This window comes from Giraffa tippelskirchi, chromosome X, assembly GCF_054371585.1.
Source record: "Giraffa tippelskirchi isolate mGirTip1 chromosome X, T2T-mGirTip1v1.2.pri, whole genome shotgun sequence".
Classification (NCBI taxonomy): domain Eukaryota; kingdom Metazoa; phylum Chordata; class Mammalia; order Artiodactyla; family Giraffidae; genus Giraffa; species Giraffa tippelskirchi.
Genome location: NC_137289.1, coordinates 49,792,314 through 49,817,879, shown reverse-complemented (window position 1 = coordinate 49,817,879; position 25,566 = coordinate 49,792,314). Strand labels below are relative to the sequence as shown.

General features: G+C 37.0%; 1 protein-coding gene across 2 annotated transcripts in view; it reads left to right on the top strand.

Annotated features, from left to right (window-relative positions):
* Positions 1 to 667: 667 nt before the first annotated feature.
* The window catches only part of COL4A5 (collagen type IV alpha 5 chain), a 237,641-nt gene continuing 212,742 nt past the window's right edge, over positions 668 to 25,566 (top strand). For both annotated transcript variants that reach the window (XM_081565868.1, XM_081565869.1), the window contains exon 1: positions 668 to 1,111. In XM_081565868.1, coding sequence (XP_081421994.1) covers positions 1,031 to 1,111 — 81 coding nt within the window. In that variant the 5' untranslated portion in view covers positions 668 to 1,030. The remainder of the gene's footprint in view (positions 1,112 to 25,566) is intronic.

Below are 25,566 nucleotides of genomic sequence, written 5' to 3'. Positions count from 1 at the left end.
CAACTGCAATGAGTCAATACCTTTTATATTAGTCAATATGAGATGTAAATATTAATTATGGCATTCAATGTAGCTAAATAAAAAGATATAACTGTATTACAAAACATCCAACCACATAATTACTAATATCTACTGAGCATCCCCAAATCTTATATGTATATAACATGCATAAAGTCTTCACACACATATACTTATGTTTATTTTAATTCTTCAGTTGTAAGCATATATTTAATTATATAAATATATTTATGTATTTCTCATATTTGCACATTTTCTGTTGTATATAGAAATGCCGTCCTGTGAGCAGGTGGAAAGCAAACAACCCCAGCAGCCCTTAGCTGCTGCTGCTGCTGCTAAGAGCAGCGACCAAAATTTGTTTCTAATGATTAACAATAAAAAGGAGCGTTCCTCTGAGATCCCTCCGCTACAAAAAGTAGTCCCAGCTCAGGTCTATTTGCAATTGGCTTTGGGGCTCACATCAATGAGAGGGTGGAACTGGGCAGGGAAAAAGAGTATCACCTTAAGGTGCTACTGAACGAATAGAAAAGTTTCCCAGTGGGACTCGGAGTGCACAGTCAACTGGTCTGGAAGTTTCCCTCCTCCAAATAACTGAGCGTCACTCCCTCGCAGGTTGCTGGTGCAGTGTAAAGCTGTGGCGGAGTGATCCTGAAATTCCCCAGGGCTGGTGGGGAGGGGGCGGTGCGGGGGAAGAGAGGAGGAAAGTAGATCTGTGGGACTTGCGCGAGGAAAAAGTTTGCAAGTCTGGACAGAAGAGACAAGTGCTCCCGAGAGACCGGCTTTGGGGAGGGGAGGGGGGAGGGAAGACTAGTTGCTGGTGCTTCATTTCCCCCCCCCTCCACTCTTAAAAAGCTTTTCTCTTCGCCCAAGACGACCGGCACAATTGGGGCACCCTCGCTGTCCCTTTCCGGCTCTAGCTCTCTCCCTATAAACCCTCAAGATTATGTCAATTGGTCAGAGCCAGCCAGGGATTTCGTGCGGGTGCTGAAGGAGCTGCGGGAGCCGGAGAAGAATGAAACTGCGTGGAGTCAGCCTGGCTGCCGGCTTGTCTTTACTGGCCCTGAGTCTTTGGGGGCAGCCCGCAGAGGCTGCGGTAAGTCCTTCCTTCTACACCCTCCCCCGCCACCCCATCACCTCGCTCTCACGCTGAAATCACTTTTTGTCCCCTTTACCTTCCTTTCTCCTGGGCCTTGGCTAGGGGAGTCAGATGTGCCTTCAGTTTTGGAAGAAACATTATTTACAACGCTAGTAACTCAAGCCTTCTCAAGTCCGAGGGAGAGGTTTAAGTGTTTAAAAATAGGGCTGCTTGCTTTCCTGCGGCTAGTTGCTCTGGGGGCAAGAGCAGAACCTGGGGAGGAGGACGCATGTTAATAGATCACTAGGCTCTGGTGGATATTTAAAACTTTTCCTCTCTACTCTCCACCCTCGAGGGTTTCCCTACCTGCCGGCTAAGCTTTTCACTAGTTGTACCCAATCCACGCACTCTTGCAACTTTGTCGATAGTTTACTATTTTGACTTTGCTAAAATCCAGCTTCCACCAAAGTGTTAAGTGCACCCCTGAAGTTCTTTCCTTTTGCCTTTTCCTTAAGCAACAGGAACCTAACCTCACCTCTAGTCAGTAAAGCCTCTGTAGTCTGTTTGACATCTTGTTGCAAATGATCAGGTAACATACCAGGAATGGTTTCAGGCTTCAGGTCTTCTTCGTCTCTCTCTCTTTTCTTTTTTCTTTTTATAAGTTGTAGGTTTTCGTTCTTTACTTTTTTTTGCTTACTAAGGCACCTGAAACAAATTGAGAGTTTGCCCATCACCTATTTAAAGGAAAAGGATTATCTTTTTCAAAGGAGAATGAGTGTTCTGGTTTAAAGGAGAGCGAAGCAGGGAAGTGAAATGACAGCAAACAGTTTTAGGAATATAGAATTAAAATCTTACTATATCTCCTATAAGGGTGTCTAGGTAGTCCCACCCACTATCCTTCTGGGGGTGAAAGGCAAATCTAAAGGAATGAATGGCTTTGTCAGAGAAAATGTTCTCTAGCCTAAACTCATCATCCTTAATTTCACTTAACCTCTAAATAAGAATTAAGTGTGTGACAAATTATTGAAAAGTTATGTTTGAGTGAACATAATGGGTGGTTTTAAAAACACTTTAATATGAGATCATGGCTTAGGCCTTCACATGGTTGAGTGACTGTCAATTCTTTATAGGCAACTGCTGTGTTATAGCTTCTATGGTTACCTCTAGCTGTTCGTTACACTCAGAATGCCTCAGGTTACATTGCCTATCTTCCATCCTCCAGAATGTGTGTACTAAAGGTGTGAAAACTAACTTTCATATTACCTTACCACAACTTAATGGCAATTCTCCTAAAAAAAAAAAAAAAGACCATGTATATCAACTATTTTTAATTACACTTGCCAGAATTTTTCCTCCATCAAAGTAGAGAGATGATTTAAAATTGCTTTTATGATGCAGAGCTTCTTAATGGGCTAAGGTTTAGCCACGCTGGAGGGCTACAGACCCTTGGATAACACTACAATTGTGTTGTTGAAAGGAGTTACTTTAAAAAACATCATCTTGGTGCTAGTGGCATTTGGCCCGAGGGCAAAGATTTTGTGGATGTTTGATTAAATATTTCTCATTTTTTCTTTTGACGTTACTATTAATAAATGTGCACCAGATATCAATCATACAGGTATGTACAGCTATACTATACCTCAGTTTATATTAAATCATGTTATGTTAAAAAGGAAATTTGTTTTTATGATTGATAAAATTTGGGAGCAAGCTTGTTTTCTTGAACTAGTTAACAACTGAGTGTTCATAAAGAAATTACAGTAGATACCAGGCAGTTTTCTTCTCTTTTCTCCTATATGATTTTTATTTATTTTTCTCCTATATAATTTTTAAAGAACATTTTATACTCCATTTCTTATCATTAGTATATTGTGCCTGTAATAAAACCAAGCTTGTTTTTTTCTGCTTCACACATTAAAATCCTAGTTAGGTGAATGTTTTAATCATCTCAAAGATTTGAATAGTATCTGCTCTCCATACTAGTGCTGAGGATATTGGTGACCTGCAGAGTAAACTGGTTGATAGTGGGGCCGCTTGTTGACTGAAATAGTCTAGTATTGGAACTTTTACACCAGGAAGAGCATTGCTACTTAAATTGCTTTAATTTTTCATAGTTAATTGATTTCATTCTCTCTGAAGTCCTGCCAAATTAGGATATCACAAATATGTGGAAAATTTTTTTCAGGTAGAGAATTTATCAGGTGGAATAAAATAACTCATTCCAAAAGGTTAGCAATAAGGGAAGAAGGCAAATTTAGTTGGAAAGGTCAATTCTAGTGATGGAAGCAATGTATTTTTATGTTAAAGTATTTATGCTGACTCTCCATTAGTAGGATATACACTTAGATTTATGGATATGTTGTTTAAACTTCTACTACTACTATGCAATTGTTAGTAACTTTGTGTGTGTGTGTGTGCAGTAGATTTAAATCTACTATCTCCCTTGTGACTAGGAGCCAGCTTGTTAAGGGTAGCAGTGTGGGTTTGTGGCCATGGAACAATTTTTCCTCTAAAGTGTACTGCTCCATAGGAAGAATTTGTTGACATTGTTATCAAAACTTAACATTTTTGCATGTTTAATATGTGCCAGGCATTGTGCTAATATGGAAATGTACATTATCATGTTTAATCTTCACAACAGACCTATGAAGTATATACTATTGTTACTCCCATTTTACCAGTCAGGGAGCTACAGATCATAGAGGTTAAGTAATGTGCCCAAATCACATAGTTAGCATGTTGTGAAGCTGTAAATTTGAATCCTGGCAGTTTGACTCCAAATTCTTTACTCTTATTGACTGTCCTATACTGCCTCCTTTGTATGTGGTCTATAGAGTTGTATTTGCTGTTCAGAGTATTGGGATCTCTACTACTTTTTCTTTTTAATAAGGGGAGACACGGGAGGTGAGATGGAAAATATAATGGGGATTACATCTCTTCCTGCTGATATTAGGAGAAGCATCATGGTATAATGAAAACAGCTCTGGGTCTAGAATAAAAAGATCAGAGTTTGATCTCTATATGTATGTCTATTTATAGAGAGATAATTTAAAAGTAATCTAGAAGCAATTGCTTGTTGCAGATTATATGATTTTATATAATTACATATATAAAAAGTTAGATTTATAAAACAAGTGTAATTTATGGTAGTTGATTATTTTGAAGAAATATTTTCCTTATTATACTTTCAATTAGTTTTCATAATAATTTTAAATATACTGAAATTTTCAGGAGCATGTATGTCTGTTGTGATAAGACAGAGTATGTATGCAGTAGCACAGTTTGCTTAAGTCTTGTACATGTATTTATATATTGTATCTGTCCTGTGTGTAAAAGTGTATAACTTTTTTCCTATGTTTTTACTTGGCTTTTTGATGTATGTTTATGCAACACATGAGACTCTATCTTGAGTTAACACTGATAACTTAGTCAAGGTTGTGTCTGCCAGGTTTATGCACTGTAAGTTCACTATTTTTTCCCTTTGTAATTACAAAGCAACCAGACTTTGAGACTGTATGGGGCAATATTGCAAGACAGTGTACATGTCTTGCTTTTCATCATAGTTTCATCCACTGTTTTAGCATCTGTTAAGCATTCTAACCTGAGTAATTACTGCTGTGATTTTTGCGAAATGGTAATCTTAAGTTTTCAAAATTTTCTGTATTTATCTATTGAATTCTAATATAGCAAAGAACTTTACCTTCTCTGATATTTGTTTTTATCTATTTATTTATTCAGTAATTTGTTCATGGTAGTATGGACTTATGGATGCTTGTTTTATTCTATGAACTTTAATGAATTATGCTATTTTTACTATTTTTTTAAATTACCCTAGATTTGGCCAGTAGACGCCCCTTCCAGTTGGCTCCAGTGTCCTTTCAATGTGTCCCTATCATTTTTTGAGCATTCTCTTACATTCTGGTACCACAAGGTATTCGCAACTCATTTTCAACTTTCACTGCCCCAACCCTGGAATGAACTATTTTTTCCAAGAAGCTCTGATTCTTCTTTTTTTGTTGTTTTTTTTTGTTTTGTTTGTTTGTTTGTTTTTTATAAATTTATTTATTTTAGTTGGGGGCTAATTACTTTACAATATTGTAATAGTTTTTGCCATACATTGACATGAATCAGCCATGGGTTTACATGTGTTCCCCCTTCTGGACCCCCAACCAACCTCCCTCCCCATCCCATCCCTCTGGGTCATCCCATTGCCCCGGCCCTGAGCCCTTGTCTCATGCATCGAACATGGAATGGTGTTCTGTTTCACATATGATAATATACATGTTTCAATGCTATTCTCCCAGAACATCCCACCCTCACCTTCTCCCTCAGAGTCCATAAAACTGTTCTATACATCTGTGTCTCTTATTCTGTCTCGCATATAGGGTTATCGTTACCATCTTTCAAATTCCATATATATGCATTAGTATACTGTATTGGTGTTTTTCTTTCTGGCTTACTTCACTCTGTATAATGGGCTCCAGTTTCATCCATCTCAGTAGAACCGATTCAAATGTATTTTTTTTAATGGCTGAGTAATATTCCATTGTGTATATGTACCACAGCTTCCTTATCCATTCGTCTGCTGATGGACATCTAGGTTGCTTCCATGTCTTGGCTATTGTAAACAGTGCTGCGATGAACATCGGGGTACATGCGTCTCTTTCAATTCTGGTTTCCTTGGTGTATATGCCCAGCAGTGGGATTGCTGTGTCATATGGCAGTTCTATTCCCAGTTTTTTAAGGAATCTCCACACTGTTCTCCATAGTGGCTGTACTAGTTTGCATTCCCACCAACAGTGTAAGAGGGTTCCCTTTTCTCCACACCCTCTCCAGCATTTATTGCTTGTAGACTTTTGGATAGCAGCCATTCTGACTGGTGTGAAATGGTACCTCATTGTGGTTTTGATTTGCATTTCTCTAATAATGAGTGATGTTGAGCATCTTTTCATGTGTTTGTTAGCCATCTGTATGTCTTCTTTGGAGAAATGTCTGTTTAGTTCTTTGGCCCATTTTTTGATTGGGTCGTTTATTTTTCTGGAATTCAGCTGCAGAAGTTGCTTGTATATTTTTGAGATTAATTGTTTGTCTGTTGCTTCGTTTGCTATTATTTTCTCCCATTCTGAAGGCTGTCTTTTCACCTTGCTTGTAGTTTCCTTTGTTGTGCAAAAGCTTTTAATTTTAATTAGGTCCCATTTGTTTATTTTTGCTTTTATTTCCAATATTCTTGGAGGTGGGTCACGGAGGATCCTGCTGTGATTTATGTCGGAGAGTGTTTTGCCTATGTTTTCCTCTAGGAGTTTTATAGTTTCTGGTCTTACGTTTAGATCTTTAATCCATTTTGAGTTTATTTTTGTGTACGGTGTTAGGAAGTGTCCTAGTTTCATTCTTTTACAAGTGGTTGACCAGTTTTCCCAGCACCACTTGTTAAAGAGATTGTCTTTTCTCCATTGTATATTCTTGCCTCCTTTGTCGAAGATAAGGTGTCCATATGTGCGTGGGTTTATCTCTGGGCTTTCTATTTTGTTCCATTGATCTATATTTCTATCTTTGTGCCAGTACCATACTGTCTTGATGACTGTGGCTTTGTAGTAGAGCCTGAAGTCAGGCAGGTTGATTCCTCCAGTTCCATTCTTCTTCCTCAAGATTGCTTTGGCTATTCGAGGTTTCTTATGTTTCTGTACAAATTGTGAGATGATTTGTTCTAGCTCTGTGAAAAATACCATTGGTAGCTTGATAGGGATTGCATTGAATCTATAGATTGCTTTGGGTAGTATACTCATTTTCACTATATTAATTCTTCCAATCCATGAACACGGTATATTTCTCCATCTGTTTGTGTCCTCTTTGATTTCTTTCATCAGTGTTTTATAGTTTTCTATATATAAGTCTTTTGTTTCTTTAGGTAGATATATTCCTAAGTATTTTATTCTTTTTGTTGCAATGGTGAATGGTATTGTTTCCTTAATTTCTCTTTCTGTTTTCTCATTATTGGAGTATAGGAATGCAAGGGATTTCTGTGTGTTAATTTTATATCCTGCAACTTTACTATATTCATTGATCAACTCTAGTAATTTTCTAGTAGAGTCTTTAGGGTTTTCTATGTAGAGGATCATGTCATCTGCAAACAGTGCGAGTTTCACTTCTTGTTGAGTAATGGTATTTAGAGATGGAAATCTGGGTACTTGGCATGCTCATTACTACTGGAGTGTCATTGCTTCTAGGCCTTCTCAGCAGAAAGATCTAGGGAATATATGTATTTCTTACAGAACCATTAATTTGCACTGATACCTCTGATTCCAGTCCAAGATCACAAAATAAACATATCTCTTTGATGCTATGTTATCTTACTGCTTTCTGGTACCTCTCCTCAGTCAATCTCTTAAATACAGTCTTTAAGAGATTGCTGTCTGGAGTCAGATCTAGAATCTGATTGGAGGATGTGTGACCTTTTGACAAGTAGTAACCTCTGATCTTTAATGTCTTCATCAGCAAAAGGGAGCCAGTGGTACATGTATGTCACACATTGTTTTGAGGATAAAATGAGAGAAGTTATGTAAAGCATTTAAAATAGTACTTGACATATAGTAAATGCTCAGTAATATTCAATTAGATTCCATTATTGTCATTACAAACTATTTATTGACTTGCCATTTCTTTTTTTTTAATATTTATTTATTAATTTGGCCACACTGGGTCTTTCGTTGAAGCATGTGGGACCTAGTTCCCCAACCAGGGATTGAACTCAGGCCTCCTGCATTGGGAGTTCAAGAGTCTTAACTGTTGGACCATCAGGGAAATCTCATTGGTTCTCCATCTTGATTAGAGTCTTATGGACCCAAATCTTTCCTCAATTTCAGCATAACCCTTACATTCATTCAGCAGATATTTATTCAGCAATTCATAAGTACTTTAAGAATTATATTCATGTTTTTCTATTTCTACTCTCATGGATATGTTCTATCCACAAAATCATTTTGTGCTAGACACTATAGATAAAACTAAATAAGATACAGTTTCTGCCTTCATGGAGCTTCCATTGCTAGTGAGCATAGATAAATAGTTTTGTGAAACTTTCCCTTACTATTATGTCATTTTCTGATTTTACCCTTCTTTGAATATTTGTCATATTTAGCCTCTTGACTAGTATCTAAATGTATTTGGTCTTACAAGCATTTTGTTTCATGTGATTTTGTCTCTTCTGTTAGATGATGGACTTTTTGAAGCAAGAACTGTATATTTGCTCATTCATTCAACTACTTAACATGTTGATTTTGTCTGATAACAAAAATAATACATGCTTAATGTTGGAAACTTGAAAAAGAGAAAATTATGAAGAAGAAAATAAAAATCTCTCCACAGTTCTACCAACAGCACAGAAATAATCTGTATTATTGTTTTGGATGATTTTCCTCTTTAATGTATCTAATATTTTCTTTAAAGAGTAAATTGGTTAAGATTTTTTTAAAAGTTGGGATTACTCTGTACACAATTTTATGTTAATGTTTTATTTACTTACCAAGCATTTCCCATGTTATTAAAATGCTTAGTTTTAAATTGTTTAAATGATTACATACAATTTAATTTATACACACCACAATTAATTTACCTGTTCACTTTTATAGACTGTATTTGTAAATTTCATGGTTTTTTAGCCATTGCAAGAAATACTGCCATAAACAATTCCTATTCCATATTTTGTATTATTTTGTTAATACTGCCTCCTTCGTGGGGAATTGCTATGTTACATGTCATCTGTATTTTTAAAGTCTTTGGTACTTTCAGTAGACTCTGACATTTAGAAAGGCTATAGCAACAGATAATATGATAGCTAACTTTTTTTTAGTGGTTACTATGTTGTACCCTGTTAAGTGGGTAATATTATTCCCATTATACATAGGAGGAATCTGAGGCCCACAGGCTGGTGAAAAAACTACCAGAGGTCACACAGTAAGTGATTGAGAAGTTTAGCTCTAGAACATGCTCAAGAAATTTTCTTCAATCCCTGTTTCATTCACAGTAGAAAAATAAGTCATGTTGAAATGACTAGTCATGACTAGTCACTTGAATTGATTCTAAAGATAGGCTCACCCACCAGTTCATCCTTTAATAACTCTTTAGTATAATTGCCTGTGCCATTCATCCTCAAAGGCCTAAATTTTAATTTTGTAAACCATACACCTCCCTACATTTCTCCCATGTACTGAAGGTGGAACCTGTACTCCATGAATACCTCCCCCACTGACCTCTTCCTAGCTATAGCAAGGGTATACATACTCCAAACTCACTGACATTCCCCTCCTCCAGGAGAGTTTTGGAATGCATCTGAAATGAGAGACCCGTTTACCCTCTTTCCCCACTGCCTACCCCATAGCTGCCTATGAGCTTTTATAGTTAAATAACTGTGTCTTTGCCTAATATTGTCATTTACTTTCATCCTCCCTTAGTGATACTCTAGAATTTTACCCCCATTAATTGCTAATCTGTTTTTCTGACTTTGGGGTGATATTATTCCAGCCCCCATCTCCTCTTTTTTTCTCAACAGACTTGGAAGTACATATGGAGTGAGAGGCCCTCTATCCATTTTGCAGTACCCCTACTTTGCCTTTTCCTTGTGTTTCTTCACGAGCTAAGTGACTTTACAGCCTTTATGATAGCCTTGTGGCTTGTGCAATTCAAATGTATTCCTCCACGAAATCACAAACTGTTATGCATTATGGCTTTTCCAGGTGGCATTTGAATAGCTGAACTTTAAGCTGCTGAATGATAGGGATCTGCTTTTGCCAAATTACTTTCCAGAATGGTTTTACCAATTATATTCCTATCAGTAGTATAAAAGAGTACCTATGAGACAGTCTTAATAATTTTTTTCTATCTAGTATAGTGACTATAGAATTGATGCTCAATTGGTTGCCAGTTGGTTGGCACATTTGGTTCTATCCTCTAATGATTTTCTTTTTAAAATGTAATCATTCCATCATCTCATCCCCTTCTGACAATAGCAACCATGGAACAGAAGTGATTTTTGAAAATAAATTCTCTCTAATTAACATTATAAATGAACCACCCAACCACTTAACTAAATCCTCATTACAAAGACTATATATTTTTGTATATATATAGTTTTCTTTATTTCTTTATGTTGACTAATTTCAGTCTCAAAATTTGGTCATTTGCACTTTTGTCTTTGGGATAAAGATTCTTTTTTTTTTTTTTTTTTAGAGCCCATTATACAGAGTGAAGTAAGCCGGAAAGAAAAACACCAATACAGTATACTAATGCATATATATGGAATTTGAAAGACAGTAATGATAACCCTATATGTGAGACAGACTAAGAGACACAGATGCATAGAACAGTCTTATGGACTCTGAGGGAGAAGGTGAGAGTGGGATGTTCTGAGAGAATAGCATTGAAACATGTATATTATCATATGTGAAACAAAGACTGTTTTTAACAGCACCAATTCTTGAGGTGTTTTAGAGCAGCATCTTTAGTGTGATCCCTGATACATTAGCTTCTTTCATTTTAACAAACCAGATTCTCATTTTATGCATCAATGCTTGAGTTTATTTACATTCATAATCTGTCCAGGTCCAACTGCCCTTTGTTCCTTTAGAAGCTTCTGCTGGCCTTGTACCAAAAGTGTAGCCTGAGATAGTACCTGCTACCCTGCTGAAATGGGAACTTTAAATCCCTTACTATTTGCCAACCAAAGATAACCAAAGGCAAATGTTATAAAAGAAACAGGTTTTTGCTAAATGTAGCTTTTAACTTTAAAAAAAATTACTACATCATTCGCTTTACTTTTTAACTTGTACAGAGACTTAAGCACCTTTAAGTAAGTGCTAGTCAGGTTAGCAGCAGCAGTCAGGTTAATGGAATTGGTTTTATGACTGAGTACTAAAATAGAACTGGAAGAAATTCTGTTGGCATTTGTATCATCTTATAATTCAGTCAGATAACACTCTTTATATACATTGAGAGAACTGGCTGATTTGCTTCCAAAATTTCTTATCGTATATGTGACATTAATGGAATACTGAAGGAGATATTGAAACTGGCTTGGGGGGAATGATATCAAGGGAGCCCAGCCTGGCTCTCTGTGTTGACCTCAAGGGGTGGAATGGGGGGAGGCTCAAGAGGGAAAGGATATATGTATAATTATGACTGATTGGCGTTGATGTACGGCAGAGACCATACATCAGCTTATGGATGATGACCTTACACAACTCTGTAAGGCAATTATCCTCCAATAAATAAAAAGAGTGGGACACTAGTGAAAAATTGCTTTGTGTATTCTGTGTTTTGACCTCTCTAGGACTTTGCTAAAGAAGGAGAGTCCTTATCTGTCCATAATCTAATTGATGTAGTAGAACATTTCTGTATGTGAAAGGCATAATTGTACCTGTTTGTATCAGGTTGTTTTCTGTTGCAAGTAGTAGAAAACTGATTCAACTGCCTTAACAACAGAGAAAACTTTTAGCTCACATAACAAGAAGTTTGGAGGTAGAGTTCCTCTAAGGTTAATTAATTCAGTCAAATAGTGACCCTGGCTCTTTCCACTTTCTGCTCTGCCATACTCTGCCTATCAGTTTACTGTCTCAGGTTCGTGCCCCTCATACTTGCAAGATTGCTGCTGCAGTTCCAGGGATCACGTGCAGATGCCACAATGCCCAATAGAAGAAGAGTATGAACTGTTCTTTTGTGTTCCTTTTAATCAACAATGAAAATTTTCTCAGGAGTCCCACACCTTCACCCTTACATCTGATTGGTTTGAACTGTGTTACATGTATATGGTTACACCAGTACATTGGCAAATGGAATATAACCATAAAGGTAGTTAGACAAGTGACTTACAACCCCCACCTTTCCCCTCACCCCCACCCCACACCAGATCACATTGCTGCCTTGAAAAGCCAGAGAGTGGGAAAATTTGAATAAAATCAGTATTCTTTTAGGAAGGAGGAAACAGTTCCTGCTTTATAACCTCATGAGTTTATCATCAGGATCAGTTCACTAAAAGATATGTAACAATTTGATGTATATGTTAAATGTAAGATGTATTTCTTAATAAGAAAACTAATGTTTTATAGAGTTATGCAAATGAAAGATGTTGGTTATTTACATAACTATAGAAATTTTAATGTTGAAGGGCTGTTAGGGGTCCTTTTGGTCAGTGGTTCTCAAAGTATGATCTGTGGACACTTGAGATTCCTAAGATCCTATCAGGAGGAACATGAGGACTATTTGAACAGTAATTTGAAGACTGTTTTGCCTTTTTCACTGTGTAAATATTTGCTCTGATGATGGGTAAGACAGTGTAGTATAACAAATTGTTCCAGTAGTTGTATTCTTCATAGTCTTGGAGGATAAAAAGCCAATTTTATTTAACAGTGTCCTCAATGTAGCATTGATTTTTTATTAAATCTTGGCCATTAAGTATAGATATTTTAAAATTTCTGTATGACAAAATGGGGATTATACAGGAAACACTTCTGTATACTGAAATAATATCAGTTTCTAAAAATAGCACTTGTGCAATTGTGTGAATTATGGCCTAAATTAGCTGATTTTTGCATAGAACAGATTTTTACTTGAAGGAACAACTGAAGACTTCCCTGGTGGTCCAGTAGTTAAGAATCTTCCTGCCAGTGCAGGGGACATGGGTTCGATCCCTGGTCCAGGAAGATCCCACATGCTGCAGAGCAACTAAGCTCGTGCACCACAATTACTAAGCCCATGCTCTAGAGCCCGGGAGCCTCAACTACTGAGCCTGTGTGCTGAAACTACTGAAACCCATGTGCCTAGAGCCCATGTTCCGCAACAAGAGAAGCCACTGCAATGAGAAAACTACACATTGCAACAAAGAGTAGCCACCACTTGCCGCAACTGGAGAAAGCCTACTCACAGCAATGAAGACCCATCGCAGCCCTGCCAAAAAAGAACAAGTGAGACAAACTATGGTTATTCAGCCTTGAGAATTTGGCAGAAATTTTCTTGAAAATGAGCAAAATGAGTCTGTTATTTGAAGGAAAGCAACTGGCCATATTTGTTGCCAGTGAAAAAATTTGAGCTTTTCAAGTAAGTATTAGAATTTTAGAAAGCTTGAATCTTGAATATGGGCTTGACAGCTTCCCAAAACTTAGTCTTTTCTAATGAGATTGGTAATTATATTAATGTGTATAATTATTTTGATATTAAGTAATAAAATCTGTTAACAGTTGGAAGTTCTACAAATCCCAGTGAACTAATATCTTCCAAATATCTTCCAAATGACTAGTACATGATGTTACAAAATCATGCATGGCTAAAAGATCGATTGAAAGACAAGATAGGTCGATCAATTTTAATGTAATCAAGTACAGAAATAAATAGATATCAGGGTCTATGTTGCAACTTATCTAAAAGAGTCTACCACTTGCAGAACTTTGGCGTAACAGCCAAGAATATCCACAGTTATCTTAAGAGGGTATTAAAATACTTAATTTTCCAAATATGTGACTGCATGAAGCCAGATTTTCTTCATATATTTCAACCAAAATAACATATTGCAGCAGAGTGAGTGCAGAAGCAGATGTAAAGATCCAGCTGTCTTCTATCAAGGCAGACATTAAGGAGATTTGCAAAAAAATATGTAAAACAGTCCCTCTTCTCACTTTCTTTGTTTTGGAAAATATAGCTATTGATAGTTTTCATGAAAATGCATAATACATGTTAACTTGTAATAAGTTCATTATTGCTTTTAAATGAATAAATATTTTAATTATTACTGTTTTATTTTATATGGTACATATTGATAGATATTAACGCACATAAAAACTCTGGGGTCCTTCAGTGATTTTTAAGAGACTAAAAAGGTCTTAAAGGGACTTCCCTGGTGGTCCAGTGGCTAAGACTCCCAAGTTCTCAATGCAGGGGGCCCAGGTTTGACACCTGGTCAGGGAACTAGATCCCACATGCCACAACTAAGAATTCATATGCTACAACTAACAAACCTGCATGCTGCAACTAAAGATCCGCCTTGCCGCAACTAAGACCCAGTGCAGCTAAATAATGAATTATTTTTTTTAAAAAAGGATCTTGAAAAGTTTGAAAACCACTACTCTCCAGAGAGCAACTCTTTCATTTTATAGGAAAGCAAAGTGGTTGATGGAAGATGCTGCTTGTCAGTTGCAGAGGCAGAAAAGTAATATTATTCCAGTCCTCTCTCCAGTATACCACATTGGCTTATGGATTGGCAATATGATTTTGTAATTTTATTCATCCTAGTAGATGGAGTTAAAATATCAAATAGGAAATGTACTAATGGTACTTGTATCTTTCCTACCAAGTTCAGTCTAATTGACAAGTCAGAAACATTCTTACTATTACAAACCACAGCAGAAGAGACACTGATGAAGAAAGGCAATGAACTGTAGTTAATTATTTTTAGGTATCAAATTGGAAAACTCATAAAACCAGAGTTCTTGTCATAAGTATCTTTGTATTCACCACAGTGTATAGACTGTTTCCTTGTATGTAGTTGATTCTCAGTAGCTAGTTGTTGAATGAAGTTTGAATTTCAGGGAAGGGTAGATATATTTGCCAAGAGGGAAGAACTGGAATCAATGAGGTCAGTTTATAGGAACTCTTGATGTCAGTTATTTTCTAACTGTTAAGGTATTTAATAATAGGAATGCCCCATTACTAAAAGTACTTGAATAGAGGGCAGATACTATTTTGTTAGCAATACCCACAAAGCCTTATTCAACTCAAATTCTGTTGTTCTGGTTGTTAGAAGGAAATTTTTTGAGCTCCAATCCTTGTCTCTATAATTTTAAGTAACTCCAAGGGGTAATTGGCATAAAATCAACTGCACATATTTAAAGTGTACAATTATGTACACACTTGTGAAACCATCAGTACATTAAAAATAATGAACATATAAGTCACTCCAAAAGATTTTCATCCTCTTGAATAGTTCCTCTCTCCCTTCCTACATCAACAGGTAACTACTAATCTGCTTTCTGTACATTAATTTCATTTTCTAGAGTTATATAAATGGAGTCATATGTTATGTACACTTTCTTTGTTTTGTATCTTTTTTTCTCAGCATTTCACATTTATCCACATTGTAGTGTGTATTCATAGTTCATTATTTTCTTGTTGAGTAGTATTCCATTGTATATATACCACACTTTGTTTTTCTGTTCACATGTTGATGGATATTTGGGTTGTTTACAGCTTGTGGCTATTACAGGTAAAGCTTCTATGAACATTTTAATTTTTGCATTTTAACAGTTATTTTGTTGAAGTGTAATTTACATAAAGTGGCATGCACTGACTTTAGGTGAACAGATAATTTTTTTTAATTGTGTAAACTTTGGTAACCACTATCTAGGTCAAGATACAGAAATTTCCATTACTCCAAGCTCCATCTTGCCCCATTCCTTTCAGTGCCTTTTATGTCATTTATTAAACCTTAAACTCCAAGATTGCAAAGGTATTTATCATGTTTTCTTCCAGATTATTTATAATTTCAGATTTTGTCTTTGGGACCATTTTTTCCTACATAGATTACCAGTTGTTTCAGTACTTTATATTGAAAAGTAATTCCTTTTTACATTGGTTTGGTTTGATGGCTTTATTGAAAATCAGTTGAATGTATAGATATAGGTCAGAATTTATTAGTCTGGTCTGTTGATCTGCTTGTCTATCCTTATTCCAGTATTATGCTTTTTTCATTATCTTGACATTATTTGTTGTTCAGTCGCTCAGTCGTGTCCAGCTCTTGGCAACCCCGTGGACTGCAGCACACTTGGCTTCCCTGTCCTTCACCATCTCCTGGAATTTGCTCAAACTCATGTCCATTGAGTCAGTGTTGTCATCCAACCATCTCATCCTCTGTCGTCCCCTTTTCCTGCCTTCAATCTTTCCCAGCACCAGGGTCTTTTCCAGTGAGTTGGCTCTTCACATCAGGTGGCCAATATAATAATTTTAATTTTGTAGTATAAATTCTTCAAATTTTTTGTTCTTCAAGATTGTCTTGATTATTGTCTTGCATAATTATGCCATATAATTTTTAGATTCATCTCGTCAATTTTTACTAAAAAGCCATTTGAGATTTTGGTAAGGATAGCGGTAATTCTAAGGATCAGTTTAGGAACAAGTGAAATACTAAAAGTATTGAGTTTTCCAATCTGTGAATATAGTATGTTTCTCCATTAATTTAGATATTGTTTAATTACCTTCATCATAGATGTCATGCTCAGCATTTGTTATTTCTTCCTATGCATATGATTGTATAGTAATGGTATAATTAAAAAATTTTTGTTTTTAGTTGTTGCCAAGATATAGACATTCATTTTTATATCGATCTTTTTATCCTAAGATATTACTGGGGTTTTTTTTTAGGGCATGACTTATATATTGTAAAATATACCCATTTTATGCACACTTCTGTGAGTGTTGACAGGTGCATACGATAGTAATTGCAGTCATTCAAGATACAGAACAGCGTTGCTAAGATTATTCATTAGGTTCTAGTAGTTAACTTTGTATTTTTTGTGTACATAATCATTATCTGCAAATGTCTTTGAGATATCGTATCATCTCAATATCTCTTGAGTTATATTTTTTCCCTTTCACCTTTTCAATCTGAATGCCTTTTTCTGCTCTCTGCCTTATTATACTGGCTAGGACTTTCAGTGTAAGTTTAATTTAAGAGAAAACATGCATTTTTGGTTTTTTGCACTCTGTCTTTTGGGGAATATATTCAATGTTTTGCTCTTATATTACCTTTAAGTTTTACACAGTAGCAGATTGGGGAACTCCTTTTCCATTCTTGTTTGCCGACATTAAAAAATGATGTTAAATTTAATCAGAAATAATTTGTACCTGTTTCAATGATCATATTGTCAGGAACTCAGCTGGGTTGCTAGGTGTCTTAGTAGCCAATTAAAACAAGCAAGCCAAAATGAAAATAACATCCCTTTAATTGCTTACTATGATTGATAAGCAAGAGACTACATCAGGGAAAATGCCAACTCGCCTTCCCTCCCATTTACATTTTTCTCCATGCAGTGACTTCAGGTCTGGCAGATCAATACAGACTTGGGGGTTAGGTCATCTATCTCACTGATGAAGGGGCCTCAAGCAAACAGCTCCTGCAGTTTTAGAGACCTAGAGACCTAGGGGAGGAAGAGGAGAAATGCTGTGAGTGAAAATGTACTGAATACTGTTAGATGAAGAAAATTGTCTTCAGAGTTTTCCCCTACTTGTTTTGCTATGAATGTTGTGAACAAGTTTTTATGTGGACATACTTTCATTTTTCTTGGGTAAATATCAAGAAATGGACTTTCTGGGTGGTATCATAAGTCTATTTTAAATTTTATAAGAAAGTACCAAATTGTTCTTAAAGTGATTGTACTATTATACGTTCCACCAATGTATAAAAACTCTAGTTGTCCCTCACTCTAGCCTGCATTTGCTACTGTAACTCTTTTTTAATTTTAGCTGTTTTGATGTCTGATTATTGCTATCTCCTTGTAAGTTTTCTTATGGTTCTTTTTTTAAATTTATATTCAGTAAAATTTACTGTCCATGATGTATGGTCTTTGAGCTTTGATAAACAATCTTGTAACCACTGCCATAAACAAGATTCACAACAGTTCCATCACCTCACAGTATTTCCTAATGCTACTCCTTTGTAATTAGCCCCTCCACTTACCCACAGTTCCTGGTTATTGTCTGATTCTATAATTTTATATCTTTTTTCATAATGTATTTATTATAGATTGAATCATTCAGTATGTAACCTATTGAGTTTAACTTTTTTCTCTTAATGTAATATATTTGACATTTATCCATATGGTGTCCATCAGTAGGCCATTTCTTTTTTATTTCTTTTCTTACACTTGAGGGGTAAGAGCTTCTATATATTTTGGATCCAACATCTTTGTTTGATATATACAAGTTTTGTGAATATGTTCACCCATTTGGTGGCTTGTCTTTTTATTTTCTTAACTGATATTTTCAGAGAATAAAAGTTAAATTTTGACACAGTTTATCACCTTTTTATGTTTATGGCTTTCTGTGTTCTTTATAAGAAATCTTTGAGTACACCAAACTCACCAAGATTTTCTTCCATGTTTGCTTCTTAAAGTTGAAAAAAAATAGTTTTATCTTTTTATGCATTTAGTTGTTCATGTATGGTATTTAGTTAGGGTTTCTCCCCATGTGTTTAACTAGTTCCAGCACAATTATTTGAAAAAATGTTCCCTTCCTCATTTAATTACCTTGATGCTTTTGTTAAATATTGTCTTGCTATATCTCACTGTTTGCTAAACCCCATGGTAGGCAAGGTGCGAACTAAGAGGCTGAAAGAAAATGCCAGAAGCCATAGGAATTGCAGACACATTTATTCTTTCCTGGCTGGTGCAGCAGCTGTAGCAGTACTCATGACATGACATAACATAACACAACACACCCCAGCACACACACACACACCCCAACGCACACACACCCCAACACACACACACACCCCAACACACACCCCAACACACACACCCCAACACACACACACACCCCAACACACACACCCCAACACACACACACACCCCAACACACACACCCCAACACACACACACACACCCCAACACACACACCCCAACACACACACACACCCCAACACACACACACACACCAACACACACACACCCAACACACACACACACACACACACCCCTCAACACACACCCCAACACACACACACACCCCAACACACACCCCCCAACACACACACACACACCAACACACACACCCCAACACACACACACTCACACACACACTCACACACACACTCACACACACACACCCCAACACACACACACCCCCCCCAACACACACACACACACACCCCAACACACACACACACACACACACACACCCGAGGCTTTCCAGGTGGAGCTTATATTTGCTTACAGAACAAAAGTAGCTTGTGGCCAAGCAAGTACCTCATGACATGTGTGCTCACTGCTATAAGTGATCTCAACTGTTACATAATCATTATTTACAAAATGTGGGGCAAGAGGCTGTGAGGCGAGAGAGCCTGACCATCCCCATCTTGGCTAATTTGCTTTTTCCCTACAAATATCAATTAACTATATGTGTATGGGTCTATTTTTGGACTCTAATTAAAGTTCCTCCATATATATGTCTACTTTTAAGCTAATAGCAGACGCTTCCTAGGTGGTGCAGTGGTAAAGAATCTGCCTGCCAGTGCAAGAGACACAGATGAGGTGAGTTTCATCCCTGGGTCGGAAAGATCCTTTGGAGAAGGAAATGGCAACCCACTCTAGTATTCTTGCCTGGAAAATCCCATGGACAGGGGAGCCTAGTGGGTTACAGTCCATGGGGTCACAAAGAGTTGGGCACCACTTAGGGACTAAACAACAATCATGGAATTCTCCAGGCCAGAATACTGGAGTGGGTAGCCTTTTGCTTCTCCAGGGAATCTTCCCAACCCAGGGATCGAACCCAGGTCTCCTGCATTGCGGGCAAATTCTTTACCATCTGAGCCACTGGGGAAGCCCAGACAACAACAGTGTATGAAACAAGCTGTGTGTAGGTTTAGGATTTGGTAACTGATAAAAAATATTTTAGAAAAACATATAGTTAAGTTTATTTTGAGATGAGGAATACTCTTTAACTTTCCTTCATTTTGACTTCATAGGAGAAATGCTTGAACAGTGACCCTGTAGGAAATGGCCTTATTTGGCATTAATATGATTTAATTTCAGGAAGCCTTCTGAAATGTGAAGCATTTATTTAAGTTTTACTATCCCTTCTGAGTACTTTTCCTAGCTGGCTATAGATGAGCCAGGTTTCTATAGCTTTAAGGTCACATTAATTTTCATTGTTTTGTTTCAAAGTAAGCTATACATTTTCTTCAGGTATGGTATGTTGAAAGATTTTACTGTCTGGCAAGATCATCTCCCTAGATTCCCCCTATCCCATTTTCCTCCTTAGAGATACTAAATACATTTTGGAATAAGGAAAAATAACTTTTTTTCTTTTAGTTCTTACGGTCAGTTGAATTCCTGGATTTTTAATTTTTTTTTCTTTTTTTTTTATAAATTTATTTATTTTAGTTGGGGGCTAATTACTTACAATATTGTAATAGTTTTTGCCATACATTGACATGAATCATGTATATTATCATATGTGAAACAGAACACCATTCCATGTTCGATGCATGAGACAAGGGCTCAGGGCCGGGGCAATGGGATGACCCAGAGGGATGGGATGGGGAGGGAGGTGGGTGGGGGGTCCAGGAAGGGGAACACATGTAGACCCATGGCTGATTCATGTCAATGGATTTTTAATTTTTTAAAAATTTTCTTTACTTCAGAGTGAATGTACTCAATTTATAGTTCATAGTGAATAAATGCATGCTTAGCTCTTAGTCTCTCAGTTCTATTTGCTTGCTTATCTTTTGCAGCCTATTTAGGCATTTCATTTTTCTCCACAGTTGCAGTAAAGAATTTTTTGTTGTTGTTATTATAGCACAAGCTTATTATACCTCATAACAGCCTTCATGCCTTCATTTGTATATAATGTATAATGGAAAAAACTACAAACTAATGTAAAATAACAAATGAGATTAAACTGAGAAAGGTCACCTTTCTTAGAGGTATAAAAAGAGATTCATCTTCAGGGGCTTACATTTGTTTTCCTGACTAATTTGAATGACACATTTGAATTTGCAGATTGACAACTGTTATATTTAAGACATGAACTTATAAACTTATCTGTATCCTAGTAGATTTTCAAACCCATGACCTCATTTTTCCTCCACTCTATGATTCCCAGATAGGGAAAGAGAAGTATCATTTTTCCTCAGATGGTTAAATCATTATAATTTGAAATTGACAATATGCTAAAAAATATAGGTGAGTCCAAAATCAGGTCTTTCTGATTTCCATGAGGCATTATAAATATTATGTTACTCAGGCTTTGTTGTTGTGGGTTGTTTTGTTTTGTTTATTGTCTTTTGCTTTGCTACATGTAATCTTAATTTCCCGACTGGGGATCAAACCTGTGCCTCCTGAATGAAGTGCAGAGGCTTATTCACTGGACCATCAGGGAAATACCATTCAGCTTTATTTTAGAATCGGGTCCTAACTTATTTTTGAAGAAACTGAAAATATTCAATGCAAGAAGGATTAAATTATTTCAGGTTATAATGCTGTGCAAGTGCTACACTCAATATGCCAGCAAATATGAAAAACTCAGCAGTGGCCACAGGACTGGAAAAGGTCAGTTTTCATTCCAGTCCCAAAGAAGGGCAATGCCAAAGAATGTTCAAACTACTGCACAATTGTACTCATTTCACATGCTAGCAAGATAATGCTCAAAACCCTTCAAGCTTTGGCTTCAACAGTATGTGAACCGAGAATTTCCAGATGTACAAGCTGGATTTAGAAAAGGCAGAGGAACCAGAGTTCAAATTTCCAACATCCGTTGGATCATAGGAAAAGCAAGAGAATTCCAGGAAAACATCTACTTCTGCTTCTTTGACTACGCTAAAGCCTTCGACTGTTTGGATGACATCACACTATGAAAAATTCTTAAAAGAGATGGGAATATGAGGCCACCTCGCCTGCCTCCTGAGAAACCTGTATGCAGGTCAAGAAGCAACAATCAGAACTCGACATGGAACAACAGACTGGTTCAAAATTGGGAAAGGAGTACGTCAAGGCTGTATATTGTCACCCTGCTTATTTAAATTATATGCAGAGTACATAATGAGAAATGCCTGGCTGGATGAAGCACAAGCTGGAATCAAGATTGCCAGGAGAAATACCAATAAACTCATATTTGCAGATGACACCACCCTTATGGCAGAAAACGAAGAGGAACTAAAGAGCCTCTTAATGAAGGTGAAAGAGCTAGCTTAAAACTCAACATTCAAAAAAACTAAGATCATGGTATCCAGTCCCATCACTTCACAGCAAATAGATGGGGAAACAATGGAAACAGTGACAGACTTTATTTTCTTGAGCTCCAAAATGACTGCAAAGGTGACTGCTGCCATGAAATTAAAAGATACTTGCTCCTTGAAAGAAAAGCTATGACAAACCTAGACAGCATTTTAAAAGCAGAGATTTCACTTTGCAGACAAGGGTCAGTATAGTCAAATCTATGGTTTTCCTGGTAGTCATGTACAGATGTGAGAGCTGGATCATAAAAAAGGCTGAGTGCTGAAGAACGGAAGCTTTCAAACTATGGTGTTGGAGAGGATTCTTAAGAATCCCTTAGACAGCAAGAAGATCAAACCAGTCAATCCTAAAGGAAATCAACCCTGAATATTCATTAAAAGGACTGATGCTGAAGCTGAGACTCCAATACTTTGGCCACCTGACGTGAAGAGTGGCCTCATTAGAAAAGACCCTGATGCTGGGAGAGATTCAAGACAGGAGGAGAAGGGAACGTCAGAGGGTGAGATGGTTGAATGGCATCACTGACTCAATGGACATGAGTTTGAACAAACTCTAGGAGGTGGTGAGGGACAGAGAAGCCTGGTATGCTGCAGTCCATGGGGTCGCAAAGAGACACGACTGGGTGACTGAACAATGATGATAATGTTTTCTTAGTTCTGCTTACATGTCTATTTTTTCATCTGTATTCTTACTTCATGATAGTTAAAAGTTCTGTAAAGATTTTAATAGGTTTAATAATTAATAAAATCAGAAATTATTATGGAGTACAAGAGTGTAGACATACGTTCTCATTAAATCACAGTTAATGGAAATGTGTACTCATAGGAACATTAACCTGGTTCATTCTGGGTGGAATAAGGCATAGAGTTTCATATCCTTTTCCTACCATTGTCGTTAAAAATGCATTATCAGTCTAAACATGAAATTTATATATTAACAAAGAAGGTCTCTATGATAAAAGTTTATCTGAAATTAAATGTAGAAAAAAGATTTGGAGGATGATGGAGAGATTAGGTCCTTATTTTTCTTTTTCTTTGTCTGTTTTTTCAGTAATCTGTGTTGTTCTTCAGCCGCTAAATCATATCCAACACTTTGTGGCCCCATGGACAGTAGCCTCCCAGGCTCCTCTATTCATGGATTTCTCCAGGCAAGAATATTGGAGTGGGTTGACATTTCCTTCTCCAGGAGATTTTCCCAGACCAGGGATCGAACCCTCGTCTCCTACATTGGCAAGCGAATTCTTTACCACTGAGCCACCTGGGAAGCCCTAGTTATCTATAATAAATGTTTATTACTTTTACAATAAACACATTTTAAAAATATTGAATACTAGCTTGCTGAATCTTAGTTCCCCAACCAGGAATTGAACCTGTGCCATCTGCATTGGATTGGGAGTGCAGGGTCTTAAGCACTGGACTGCCAGGGAAGTCCCTATGCCATTATTCCTGTTAAAGGAAAACAAGGCTCAGTTCAGTTCAGTCACTCAGTTGTGTCCAACTCTTTGCGACCCCATGGACTGCAGCACGCCTGGCTTCCTTGTCCATCACCAACTCCTGAAGCTTACTCATCTCATCCTCGTCCCCTTCTCCTCCCACCTTCAATCTTTCCCAGCATCAGAGTCATTTCCAATGTCAGTTCTTTGCATCAGGTGGCCAAAGTATTAGCGTTTCAGCTTCAGCATCAATCCTTTCAATGAATATTCAGGACTGATTTCCTTTAGGGTGGACTGGTTGGATCTCCTTGCAGTCCAAGAGACTCTCAAGAGTCTTCTCCAACACCACAGTTCAAAAGCATCAATTCTTGGTGCTCAGCTTTCTTTATACTCCAACTCTCACATCCATATATGACTACTGGAAAAACCATAGCTTTGACTAGATGGACCTTTGTTGGCAAAGTAATGTCTCTGCTTTTGAATATGCTATCTAGGTTGGTCATAGCTTTTCTTCCAAGGAGCAAGTATCTTCTAATTTCATGTCTGCAGTCACCATCTGCAGTGGTTTTGGAGCCCAAGAAAGTAAAGTCTGTCACTGTTTCCATTGTTTCCCCATCTATTTGCCATGAAGTGATGGGACCAGATGCCATGATCTTAGTTTTCTGAATGTTGAGTTTTAAGCCAACTTTTTCACTCTCCTCTTTCACTTTCATCAAGAGGCTCTTTAGTTTTTCTTCATTTCCTGCCATAAGGGTGGTGTCATCTGTATATCTGAGGTTATTGTTATTTCTCTCAGCAATCTTGATTCCAGCTTGTGTTTCATCCAGCCTTGCATTTCTCATGATGTACTCTGCATATAAGTTAATAAGCAGAGTGACAATATACAGCATTGACATACACCTTTCCCAATTTTGAACCAGTCTGTTGTTCCATGTACAGTTCTAGCTGTTGCTTCTTGACCTGCATACAGGTTTCTCAGGAGGCAGGTCAAGTGGTCTGGTGTTCCCATCTCTTTAAGGATCTTCCACAGCTTGTTGTGATCCACACAATCAAAGGCTTTGGTGTAATCAATAAAGCAGAAGTAGATGTTTTTCTGGACCTCTCTTTCTTTTTCTATGATCCAACCGATGTTGGCAATTTGGTCTCTGGTTCCTCTGCCTTTTCTAAATCCAGCTTGAACATCTGGAAGTTCATGGTTCACATACTGTTGAAGCCTGACTTCGAGAATTTTGAGCATTACTTTAGTAGTGTGTGAGATGAGTGCAATTGTGCGATAGTGTGAACATTCTTTGGCCTTGCCTTTCTTTGGGATTGGAATGAAAACTGACCTTTTCCAGTCCTGTGGCCACTGCTGAATTTTCCAAATTTTCTGGTATATTGAGTTCAACACTTTCACAGCATCATCTTTTAGGATTTGAAATAGTTCAGCTGGAATTCCATCACCTCCCCTAGCTCTGTTCGTAGTGATACTTCCTAAGGCCCACTTGACTTCGCATTCCAGGTTGTTGAGCTCTAGGTGACTGATCACACCATCGTGGTTATCTGGGTCATGAAGATCTTTTTTGTATAGTTCTTCTGTGTATTCTTGCCACCTCTAGCTAGATGAATTAATGAAGCCAAAAGAGGAATTTATTATTTTAATAAACATTTCAGATAAATTTTAGAGTTTTCCCTTACTTACCTTTTTTTTTAAAAGTAGAACTTCAGTGGTGTTTTTTTTTTCAAGTAAAAAATTTCAGAGTCTGCCAGAATAATCTAATGCCAATAGTAATTCTATCATTGAACACAACTCGGACCAGTCTTCTTTAATTTGTATGTACACTTTCATATAAAATGTAACATTTATTCTCATCTTTTTCCCCCACTGAGTGCCAGACACCTTCCCAGCACTAAAAAGAGTGATTTTGAATGCTGGATTCAACCTTTTCAAATACATTTGAAGCAAAATGCGTAATGTATTTGTGAATCTTGTGATATTATTTTAAGGTCTTGTGAATGTATCCAAAATCTTTAATTGACCCAAAAGTTGTGATAAAATAGAAATTCCCTTTTGGTAT